The sequence below is a fragment of the Rutilus rutilus genome, assembly GCF_951802725.1.
Source record: "Rutilus rutilus genome assembly, chromosome: 7".
NCBI lineage: Eukaryota > Metazoa > Chordata > Actinopteri > Cypriniformes > Leuciscidae > Rutilus > Rutilus rutilus.
This window is the reverse complement of record NC_140221.1, coordinates 16,932,626-16,945,577: the sequence shown is the minus strand read 5'-3', so window position 1 is coordinate 16,945,577 and position 12,952 is coordinate 16,932,626. Positions and strand designations below refer to the sequence as shown.

Below are 12,952 nucleotides of genomic sequence, written 5' to 3'. Positions count from 1 at the left end.
TGTTGCTGGATCTCACTTACTCAAAAACTAACCAAAGGTAAAAGTGCAGTAAAGTGAATAGACTGATTTTAGTTTTCACTTACAATGGATAATTTGAGTATCATGGGTGTATTTTTTAATTTATTTATTGTCTTTTTTCACTCTGAAAGCTACGCTATCAAGTCAAAATCAACACTTGCATAAGAGAAAATAAGTTATAACCATATTTGTTATCTTTAATGGCTGCATACTGTAGGGATTGCACTTTGTTTTGTAAATTATTCTTTCAAATTTTTCAATTTCAGTGTTGTTGAATAAGTTAGTAGTGGTATAAATTAGTCTACTTGTGTATTTATTTGTATTTCTGAGAATGACTGGATTGATTTAAAAGTTTAACCATTAGAAATGTTTTAATAAACAAAGAATTAAGCTCATCGATGAATTAAGATTATACATGAATTATATATACTGTATATCGTTCAATACCGTTCAAAAGTTTTTTATGTTTTTGAAATGTCTCTTATGTTTAACTTATTTGATCAAAATTACAGCAAAATTCATAATATTGTGAAATATTATTACAATTTAAAATAACCATTTTCTATTTTAATATATTAACATGGCAAAGCAGTCATTTCTCCAGTCTTCAATGTCACATGATCCTTCAGAAATCATTCTAAAATGCTGATTTGCTGCTCAAAAAACATTTCTTATTAGTATCAGTGTTGAAAACAGTTGTGCTGGTAATTTTATTGGGAAAGTGTGATGTTTTTTTCCAGGATTTTTTTGATGAAAATAAAACTATAAAGAACAGCATTTCTTTGATTGTAAAGATGTATAAATAAAAGTATTAAAAAAATCATACTGACCCCATATATATATATATATATATATATATATATATATATATATATATATATATATATATTGTCTGCGTTATATTATTAACCCCTCTCATCTCCAGCTGCATGTCATAGATGAAATTTAAATTTCTTTAATTTGGTAAAGACTGAGGGGAAAAGGGACAGCAAATCTCCTCCTGACCTTTCCATTTTGTTGAGGGAATGTGAATATTTGGGGAGTGGTGAGTTGTAATAGCTTCCATGTGACATCCAAACAGCAGCCCTACAGCTGTCTCTCTATTTAAATGATAAATGAACGGAAAGTTGCGCAATATGTCAGTATTGTTCATTCAAAGAGCACAAATGAGTTCCTAAGTTACGTCAGGATGTTCTTTCCACTATACAAATAAAAAATATTGAGGGTTTTACATTTGGTGTAAACAACTAAATGTATCAGCATAATAAGATAAACATGTTAACTTGTCTATTTCAAAGAATTTTACTTTCTTGCACTTATATATACATATATTTGAACATTGCTGTACACTGATATATTTCGAAATATACAATTTCTTGACAGACAATGAATAATGATTACATCAAAAATAAAGTCACGTGAGATGGCATGACACAGCACTGGACTTCTAAGGCATTCCTTGCTTGTACAAAACCTCCCGAGGAATTTGAGGAACAATAAATGTATACACAGTACACACAATCAGATTTCAAGATCCCTTTGCATCAAAAGTCAAGAATGTGAAGGATACATAATCAAATGAGAGAAATGGAAAGATCAGTTCAAATAAGAGAAAGTTATGCTGTGATGAGGCACAATGCCGATACATGCATTATATTTCACCTGCCATATGCACTAAAGTAACTGTTGTGAACCTTTAAGATGTAAACATTTTAAATCCTAATCTGATTTTAAACAACACTATGATGAAATAAACCGTAAAGCTTATAATATACCTGTAATTGTGTTCGGGCAGGATTGAAAAAATAAAACACCATAAAACTTATACATAAAGCCTTTGCATTTAGAAAGCAAGCTTGTGCATTCAAAGTTCCCTATACAATTATTATTTGAAGAGAAAGCCAAAGACAGCCAGGAGCAAGAGCAATGCAACTGAACTAAAAGCTACATATCAATTGTCAGCATTTCCCTTTTTAGAATTTATGTAGTTGCCACACGTGCTAATGATTCTTATATACATTAGATGATGACTGCCCATTTAACAAGCCCTTTATGGTGTTGTATTACAAAATCCGACACTCAAACCAAGTTAACCAACATTTCAGCAACTTCATTATGAAAAACTAGCATTCATTTATTATGACCTCATCAGTGTGTTAGATTTTAAATATGATTTGGAAATTATTTCAATTTCCATGGGGAAAAAAATAAATAATGGTAAAGTCAGTGCTTAGATAGGGTTTTCAGGTTGAGCTCCTCTCGCTGGCCATGGCCGAGGGTTTGACCTCGTGTCTGTGCGGTCTGTGCTGCGGGCTGCTGCGAAGATTGTCATCCATCTGTGACAAAGACATATAAAGATAAGACTCACAGGACAAGTGTCAATTCCAAAAGATGTGTAAGAAGATGTTTATAGGTTATGAGATTAATTACATGACCAAAAGTATGCGGACACCCTCTTGTTTGTATCTCAGCAGCATTACTAGCAGGTTAATCAAATTACGAATACAGCCATACACTAAAAACAAAACAAAACAAAACAAAAAACTGTGAAATTTACGGTAAACAAACATTAGCTGTGTTTGGCAGAACTTTACTGTAAAAATACGGTATTAACATTTTAAGTTCCCATTCAAATGGGAACTCGCACTGCGTCCTCTAAAGGACACTATGGGGAACGCCTCCAGTGTGATCGTGTGTCTGAAGCACGCGTTTAAACGCGACAATGTCATTGGCCGACAACAGTCCGTGATGTCACTAAAGGTGTGACCTTGAATATAAATCTTATATAGACCTTGGGTGGTGGCCGTAGGGATTAGTGTGACTGACATTTCTGTGGCAGACCTGAGTACGGGAATCTGACTTGTCACAGCCAATTATAGGCAGTCATTCCCTCAGCATTTGGGCATTTGTTCCCCATAGTGTCCTAGAGGATGCAGTGCGAGTTCCCATTCGAGGGAATGTCTCAGGTTACGCATGTAACCATGGTTCCCTGAGAAGTGGAACGAGGCACTGCGTCTCATTGCCATGCATCAGGCCTGCCTGTCTACGTCTCCTTCAGACAAACATTTGGTGTCGTCTAATACAGGTGACCTTTTATGTACACGGTTGCATAGACGGTTGACGTCATGGATTGTCGTCGACATATGACATTGTCGCGTTTAAACACATGCTTCAGATACCGGTCACGTTTGAGGCATTCCCTATAGGCGGATCTTTTGTGACGTCATTGTTTATGTTTGCCGCGTTGCATCACGGGAATCGTGTGGCAGGAAACACCGCTAGATACCTGTAATTTGATTGTTTTGCACGTTTGGAGGAGGATTTAGAGAAGATGATGGTTCACTCTTGCTGTGTGGTCGATTGTACGGCTCGTTGGGGGCCTGATAAAAAGTTTTTTCGAATTCCCTCCGAAAAGGATCGCGAAAAACGAAAGAAATGGTTGCGTGCAATTAGGCGATTGAACCTGGACGCTCCGAAGCCTGGATTCCTAACGTTACTGATCGAGTTTGTGAGGCTCATTTTGTTCATGGTAGGCCTGAGTCTTAGTGACTATGTATTTATAGAAGATTGAATAAAATAAAAAATAATAAAACTGAGTCAAATCAACCGAGTCATATGTTTTCGCGTTCTGATTCAGGTGTCCCAAACCGCGATCCACAGCACCCAGACTACCGTATTTTCCGCACTATAAGCAGAGGCGCACCTTCAATGAATGGCCTATTTTGTAACTGTTTTCATATATAGGGCGCACCGGGTTATAAGGCGCATAGAATAGAAGATACTGCAGTCAAACGTTTGACTGGGTTTGCGTTATGCAGTGGTCACCAACCTTTTCAAGCCTATAAGATCACATCCGAGTCCAAATGTAAACCAAGATCTTCCACTTGCAAAAAAATATGAAAAAAACAAGTGGCCGAGCTGTAAAACCTTGTTTATACTCGACGCGTCCGCATGAGCGCGAAGGTAATAAAAAAAATAATATCCGTCTGCTCGGGCAGATTCGGCTTAACAGCGCGCGCGCCTCCGCATCCGCAGATGCACGACTTTGAGCCGAATCTGCCCGAGCAGACGGATATTAGTACATCTCATCATCACCCAGTTTGCGCGTCTAAATCAGTTGTATGGTCTGGTGTTCAGTCTAAAACAAAACAGTTGCGTCAAGTATAAATGCCTCGTCTGTTTGGGGAGCTGCACGCACAGTCAACGGAGATCTCATATGGGCTTTGAATAACTTCGATTTTGTCACCAATACAAATTTTGAGCTTCTCTCCAAACCTCCTCCGGTCTTCAGATGTTAAAGTGCTTATATATTGTGGATTTTGCCCGCTAACTCTCTTGAAAGTGCTCGTCGCGTCTTTACAGCCCGCAATACTGTTTGATTTGTTGCCACACAACCACTCGCGCATGCGTACAAAGATGTCAACAAAGATCCTCCTATAGCAGTGGTTCTCAACTCCAGTCCTCGGGACCCACTGCTCTGCACATTTTGTATGTCTCCCTTATTTAACACACCTGAATCAGATCATCAGCTCATTAGGAGAGACTCAATGAACTGAACTGAGTGTGTCAGATAAGAGAGACATACAAAATGTGCAGAGCAGCGGGTCCTGAGGACTGGAGTTGAGAACCACTGCCCTATAGTGTCCTAGAGGACGCAGTGTCTCGTTCCCCTTCTCAGGAAACCATAAATTCGTAACCTGAGACGTTTTACAGACTAAACAAAGACTAAAAAAAAATATATTTCCTTAGCTAAAACAATGTTAATTCACCCCAAAATTTTCAATTAGATCTATTACAGTCTTTTCCTGTCATAATTGTGAATATGTACACATATATATAATACACATCATACACATTTTATATCTCATGACAAACATTTTCAGCAGAATGCTGAATGACTTTTCTGTTTCAGCATGAAATGCCCCTGTGTAAAGAGCAAGTGAATAAACAGTTCTAGTTGGACGCCTTTAACTGGCCTGGACTAGCCCTGAACCCCACTGAACACCTTTAGGATGAACTGGGACATAAACTGTGAGCCAGACCACATCACTCAATATTTGTGTCTGACATCACTTATGCTCTTGTATATAAAATTCCAAATAGGAGAAAATACCAACATGCATGTTTCAATACATAGTGGAAAAACTGTTTGGGCATCCACATACTTTTGACCACGTACTGTAATTTCTAATGACATTCAATTCAGAAGTGAATGAGCAGATCTAGCCAAGACCTTTTCAATAAGGTTGGACTCTTTGTTAACAAGTTGTGTCAGTTTCTGGAGGTTTGCATCGACAGGATCATGGGTAGCCGTTGGTGAACCTAGCGAGAGGGCAGAGATAAAGAAAAGAAAAGACGAAAGGACACTGATTCTGGAGAAAAGCAGATGTTTTTACGCATATGGGAGAAAGATTAGTAGAATCAGAGTGCAGCCAAAGAGACATAGCAAATCACTTAAAATAAGTGACCATGCTGTTATTAAACCGTCTTTCAGCATCTGCTTTGAGCCAAATGTCTCGGGTTGAAAGCAATGGACAGGTGATGAATCATGAACGTCTGGTTAAATGATTTCATTCTATTTGATTCAACAGCAAACAAATGGAAGTTGAGATAAACAAATAAAAAGAAGAGAGCAGAGCAGGACCAATACTATTGTTTTGTGTTATTAATATAGTACTATAGGGGCTGTGACTACTTACAGTCCATTCTCTTCTCAGTGGTGGCATCGATAAAGTAGTTTTTAAGGATGGTGTTGCAGAACTGGCAGAGGTTATCAAGTTGGTTCAGGTGCTTCTGAAGCTGCCCACTGGGCAGAGGGGCTTTAATAAGAGGGGCAATGTGGCCAAATACAAAGGCGTCCAGGCTTGTAGGCCTAGCAAATAGAAAACATGGTGAAGTTCAGGCTGACAAGCAAAGATGATAACATTTAACTAAGTTATACACTACAATACAAAAGTTTGGGGTCAGTAGGATACAAAAATACAGTAAAAACAGTTATATTGTGAAATATTATTTCAATTTAAAATAATTGTTTTGTAGGTCATGACTTCCAACACCATAACACTAAAGGCCCCAATATACTTTGAGTGGAATAGAAGAAAGTTAAAATATGAATTGAGAGCTGCTGTATAGTAGAAATTGAATTCTTATTCAAATTGAAAGCAAAACTGACACTGTTTTTCATGTTTAAAGGGGTCTTATTATGCCATTTCACTTTTTCAACTTTAGTTAAGTGTGTAATGTTGCTGTTTGAGCATAAAAAAATAAAAATAAAAAAAAGGTTACGAAGCTCAAAGTCCACTCCAAAGGGAGATACTTTATTTAACAGAATCCACTTTCCAAAAACTACAGCGAACGACTCGTTTTGACTACAACGCGTTTTTTCCGGATCCTATGAAGTCACAATGTTCCTCATATAAATAATCTCAGCCCGCGGAATACGCAAAAAAAGGGGACAAGGCCTGGTTGAGCTGCGTTAGAGAAGACAGTGTTGTCGCCATGTCAAAGAGATCCTGTTTTTTCCATCCTGTTTCCAAAACTCATTAGTTTGACCTTCCTAAGGCTGACGAACTTAAGAGTGGTTCAAATTTATTTTAAACACTGTTCCTGAACATTATAACCCCAACATTTCTCTGTGTGCTGCACATTTTACGGAGGACAGCTTCCAGAAATTAAGAGAGTATAATGCACAAAAGCTTCTCCTGAAACAGATCAGTTTACACTTTGTCAGGACAATCTGTTGCTTGTGGATCACAACTTGTAAGTATTATTATGTATAGTTGCGTTTTCTATTAACAGTTCCAATTATAAGTTTAATGTTGTTGTCTCAATGTAAACAAAGGGAAAAGCGGTTTGGCTCCACTCGCCTGATAGCCAACATTAGTGTTGATATTGGGTTTACTTTAGCTTTTGTAAGCTTTTGCTGTTGTAAGACTGTTCACCGCCCCTTAGGAAAATTATTCATGGTTTTGTTTGTTACCATTCTTAAGTCTGAATCAAGCTTGAATTGGTTTGAAACTGACGCCATCCTTAATATTTACAATCTGAGTAGAGCTCGCGGTTATGAAGGGGCGTGACATTTCCCGAACACGTCAATCACAAGGTGAACGCGATTTCACCAAGTACCACATGTTCCTGGATCAAAATCTTTGTTGATCCTGGAACAACTTTCCAATCAACCAATCAGATTTGAGGGACAAGTTTACAGTTTATGTCAAGTTTAGGCTTAGAACCAGGGTGAGGTGCTTCAACATCAGTGTTATTCACCTATCACTTCCCTCTGATTTTAGGGAAAAGATATGGGTAGGGTTAGGTTTAGGGGAAGGACAAAATTTTGGGACAGGAATATTATTTCAGGATCAACAAAATATGTTGATCCAGGAACATGTCTTACTTGGCAAAATCACAGTGACCCAATCACAACACATTGGGCCAGCTAACCAATCAAAGCACATTTCATATTTCAGAAGGAGGGGCTTAATCGAAACGGGAAATAAACGACGTGTTTGCGCCAAGCGGCAACCTCCCCGTCTCTCTCTTGAAACCAACACGGAAGTGAGTTAAACTGCAATTCGTTGACTGGCCGCTTGAGGCTGGTGTCAAAAGTGAGTCAAATCTGTATCTCCCCCATGTTAAAATGCCAAATTTTACAGCAGAAAAAAACGTGTTTACAGCCTGGTGTCTGTATGTGGCTTTGGTCTATACAGCTAATTTTGCCCTTCATGACAGCTGTGAGGGGGGTGAATTTTTTTATAACTCATCCGTTTAAATTATATTAAGCCTTAAAATTTCTGCATAATTAAGGGTGTCCACTTTTGAGTGACAGGTGGATTCCCGCTGCTGTGGTCATTAGTCATCATTAGCCGTTTGTCTGCTGTTTGTTAGCCGTCACGTTACCTCAGCTCATTGCCTGACTGTAAAAATAAATCAATCCGGGAGTGACGCGCTGCCAGGATGGCGACGGTCGGCCACGCCCACTTTAGGCTTCAAAAACGGTCTTCAGAAACCTACGGGTGACGTCACGGACACTACGTCCATATTTTTTTACAGTCTATGGTTTGCGCCAGACTGGGGAGAGAGGTGCTGTAATAATGTAAAATGTGTGAAAAATAATGTGTGTTTTTTTAACAATCAAGCATGAAAGCATATTCTAGTACACCCCCAAAACAAAATCAAGAGATTTTGCATAATAGGACGCCTTTAATACTGCAAAGCTGCTTGCTTTAAAGCAATCTATTGTATAAAGTGCTATAAAAATAAACGTGACATTACTGACCAAATTGCAGAGCACGTGCAAACATATCTACATCGCTATAATCGGATGCTTTCTTAACAGCTGCCTTCTGACCACTGTGATTTTTGTTATGTGTATATTTTGTTATATGAAGAGAAAAGCATGGAGCACATATTAACATATTCATCTAAACGCCGCTCTAAGCAGCGTCGGGATGTTCACTAACAGTACAACGCTGCTCAGGTATTTTGAACTTCTTTTTTACCTCTAAGCGAAGATTGAAAAAGAACTTAGCTGTGAGTAAATCAGGGCCTTAAGACATTTCTCAAAATATCGTCTTTTATGTTCCATGAAAGTCAAACGGTAAGAAAGAAAGGCGAGTAAATGATGACAATTTTCATTTTTGGGTGAACTATTCCTTTAAAGAGCTGATAAATAATATAGGATAAAAGAAATGAAAAACTCACGTGTCTCCAAAGAAGAAGCGGAAGTTCCCAAGTCTGTGGGAGAGCAAATTCAGGCACTCTTTGGCTTCACTGTAGATCTAAAAGAAAATCTATTACTAACCATACCATTTTTATATTCATCATTATGATGGAATAACTACAATAGCACATTCATTGTGTGACATATTTAATGATCCTCTGGTTTCTACAATCCACAGATTTACTCATGAGGGCTGAGAGAGAAACTGTTTTCCATCTCACAACGCAACCACAGACATTTCCATTTCACCATGGCATTGAAAAGGGATAGATGAATCCAATGCTATGCATGAGACTCAGTAACTGAGGTAAGAATTATGATTGTATAATTATGGATCTGTTTTCCCATACCTTTCCCTCCACCTCTGTGATGTTCAGCAACGGCGACTCTGCTTTGGTCAGTAAGATGCGAGACAAAGCCAAACTGGCCTGTCGACCCGGTACAAAGAAGTTGAGGGGGAACGGGGAATGTGACGTAAACCAGGGCCGGGTCAGGTTAGCATAGTTCTCTGCGTCCACCCAGAATGTGTGCAGCTACACGTTAAAAACACAAATCAACATTTAATTCATACAATCATCATTATGAGGATCAGGAATTTTAAATCAGTATGTGAATTGTAGATATAATACCAGTGCTGGCAGCAGCTTTTCCTCCAGTAGTGCGATGTAAGCCATTGTATCTGCCCCTTGCTTAGCTGTCAACTCATAGTCGGCATTGAAACTCTGTGTGGATTACGGGAAATTTTTATTGACGCTTTATTTATTATTATTTCTTTTTTACTGCTGACCTTCATTATAATTATACTTTACCATTGTATTTTTACCTTTATTAAAATATTTTGAATGGTGTCGCAAATATACCATGCATTCTTTTTTTCCCTTTTTTTTTCAATTTTTGTTAATTGTTATCTGGGTGGGGGGAGGGGGGATATGCTGATACTTTTTATAATTCACACTTGTATATTCCAAAATATCTTATATCTCTCTGAAAAACTCGATTCCGATTAGTTAGTTGTGAAATTCTGTGGTCAAATATTTTTTAATGCCCAAATATAGACAATAAACTGTAGCTAATCACATACACTGCCGTTCACAAGTTTGGGGTCAGTAAGATTTTTACTTTTATTCATCAAGGACACATTAAATTGATCAAAAGTGACAGTAAAGACATTTATAATGTTACAAAAGATTCTATTTCAAATAAATGTTGTTCTTTTGAACTTTCTATTCATCAAAGAATCCAGGGAAATAAAATGTATGACGGTCTCCACAAAAATCTGAACTGTTTTCAACACTGATAATAATCATACATGTTTCTTGATCATCAAATCATCATATTAGAATGATTTCTGAGGGATCATGTGACACTGAAGACTGGAGTAATGATGCTGAAAATTCAGCTTTGATCACAGGAATAAATTACACTTTACTATATATTCACATAGAAAACAGCTGATTTACACTGGAATAATATTTCACAATTTTTACTGTATTTTTAATCAAATAAACACAGCTTTGGTGAGCAGAAGAGACTCTTTTAAAAACATTAAAAATCTTAGCGACCCCAAACTTGTGAACGGCAGTGTATAAATACATTGAAATAAATATTTTATGTTAATGTATGTATGTATGAATGTATTAGGTAAAGTTGTGTAATAAAGTACAGTCAGCTTGTTAAAATAAATTACGCGTCGGGGTCCTGGATTCATCAGAGTTCTTCTGACTGCGACAATGACTGACAAACTGTAAGATATCTCCGCTTATGTTACACAAAAAGAAGCAAATCTGTAAACAGATATTAATTTCTACCTGTTTTCGTAGGAAGTTTAGAATTTGTGTTGGTTCTGTGACTGTGGATCCCTCATAATATAGTTGTGGCACAGATGCTGTGGAAAGAGAAATGTACAGCTGCAGCTTAACATTAGAAAAAGCTGCTCACCCCATTACGCACTTCAGCAATGTTTGGCATTCACAAGATTATATTTGGAAAACTATGGATGCGCGTGGCTACATTCCAGACTTTCCCAAACATTAAATATGCTCTCACACAATGACTACTACAAAAAATCCTTTATCTGACCTGTAATAGTCCTCCACGTCCAGTCAACAGACTTTACAGCAAGCTTTGCGCCAGCAAACTTTGCATAAGCCTATAAAAGAACATTAAAAACATGTCAGATGAATAGATGACTGATTTACGGTTAAATATTGATAATCATCATCGTTAGCGCTATATAGTGGAACTAGGACTTTTATTATGCATTTTTGCAAAGTGTTATCAGAACGCAGGATTTAAGCAGCTGCAAAAACAAACAAGAAAAGCTGTAGGCCTACTCCAGCACAAAACACAAGCACTGTATAATCTCTATTCTAAGTGAAAAGCGAGTAAAAAGATCCCATACCCTTCAGATCCTATCAGCATTATTCCTCTGACCTTCAAGAAATAAAAACCGGAGCTGTGCGATACATATTAGCTTACTATCATCAACCATTCAAACCAGTGCAGTGCAATGCAGTCGAGATTCTTTCTGCATGACAGCTACAGTAACGGATGCATCAGTTTACAACTGAACTGGCGTATTCATTTAGCGACAATTTCATTTATCAAAGTGATTTGACAGTGCTGGATAAAGCTATCCGGACCCTAGGACAGGTTTCTCCAAAAAGGCATCGGCATTCTTGATTAAATATTGCATTGTGAATATGTATTTAAAACAAGCGTTAACATAACCCGTGTAGTTACCAGCACGACGAGGGAGTCTGTGTGCACTGACGGCAGATCCCAGTCGCCTCCCCAGCAGAGCAGCTGCAGCTCCATGGGTTCCGCCATGTTTGTGTGCAGTATGAACAGCATCCCAGGGTGCTAGGTGACAACTTTTACCCTGCAAATGTTTGATGAAATACATTTATGGATCGTGGAAACCGAAAAAGTTGGGCTGACTTCCTTACAAACAAACAATAAACAAATATTATTTTATTTTATACTTTTTTTTTACAACAAAAATATATTAATAAAACTAAATAAATAAATAGAGATAAAGTCTCATACATGAGAAATATGTGACACGAAATAAAAAGTCTAGGTAAATATTTCTTGTGAACAGAATATTTTTTATTTTGCACCCTTAAAATCAAAATGTAATTTTGTAAAATTATAATGCAAAAAAGGTTGAATATATTTTTGCATATTTAGGTTAAGCTAACCTGGAGGAGTTACATGAATCACAAAACTATTGTATAGTCGAGAGTATAAAAGGTATTTTAAAGTCAGCATGAAATGGAAGTTGGCTTCTTGAACATAAAAATGTAGGTTAGGACTGATTGGATTGTTGACAGGTTATCCCAGTAAACGCGTCCAGAGAACATAAGAGATGTCATTGCAGGTGAGATGTGAAGTTATTTTGGGTAATATCAGGGCACATTATTTTATTTTTACTATTTTTTAAATAAAAATGTGAATAGATGAATAATTTTTAATAAATACTGCAATATTCCATAAAAAAAAGAGAACGAGAAATCAGACCGATTTTTCAAACTACTGCGGTGGAGCCCTGCGCTTCAGCCAATCACAGACAGGTCTGACTCGGGTGCAAAACCAATCAAAACTTCCAGTTCGGCTGGGGGGCGGGGCGTTCAAACCGCGCTTTGACATTCTATCACTGACACTATTTCAAAATTAGCTGAAATGAAGCATTTATAATTATGTAACTGTGTACTTAGTTTTTGATAAAGTAAAATTCAGATCATTGATCACAAACTATAATCACTATTATTTCTTTACTTAAAGGTAGGCTACACTATTTAACTTTTGGTGCTCTAGAGACATGCAGTTTTGTTAACAGACAGATCATGTACAGTACATGACATATAAACCAGCAGCTAACAGTAGCAAGTCACACTAAGCAACAGCCGGTTTCTTTTCTGACAGTCAGCATTATTTAAATCTCTACTTAAGATTAAATATGAATATGAAAAAGTTTAAATGCACTTACATAACAGCAAAAAGTAAAAAACTGCTGGGAAAAATATCTAAAATCTGTCTTGCTAGATAAGTGCATGGATCATTATATAGATCAGTGCTCCCAGCACATTTTTGTTAGAATAAGAAAGAAAAAAAAAGAGAATTTAATTTAAGTTTTTTTTATTTTTTATTGGCACTTTTTTATTCGTACTGTTATAAATCTTTCTCTTTTTTTATTTATCGGACCTCTCACTT

The 12,952-nt window shown here is 37.1% G+C and overlaps 1 protein-coding gene across 2 annotated transcripts; it reads right to left on the bottom strand.

Annotated features, from left to right (window-relative positions):
- Positions 1-1,152: 1,152 nt before the first annotated feature.
- mtx3 (metaxin 3) lies at positions 1,153-11,582 on the bottom strand. 2 transcript variants are annotated; one of them, XM_084412894.1, is made up of 9 exons: positions 11,480-11,579; positions 10,817-10,886; positions 10,546-10,622; positions 9,367-9,459; positions 9,088-9,270; positions 8,719-8,795; positions 5,718-5,890; positions 5,252-5,340; positions 1,153-2,354 (listed from the first exon to the last, which is right to left on the bottom strand). In XM_084412894.1, exons 1-9 carry the CDS (start codon positions 11,564-11,566, stop codon positions 2,262-2,264), a joined length of 942 nt encoding a protein of 313 aa, XP_084269020.1. In that variant the 5' UTR covers positions 11,567-11,579; the 3' UTR covers positions 1,153-2,261. The 2 variants fall into 2 exon arrangements, with proteins under 2 accessions (XP_084269020.1, XP_084269021.1); XM_084412895.1 differs by lacking the exon at positions 5,252-5,340 and having other exon boundaries at positions 1,304-2,354; positions 11,480-11,582.
- Positions 11,583-12,952: the final 1,370 nt, after the last annotated feature.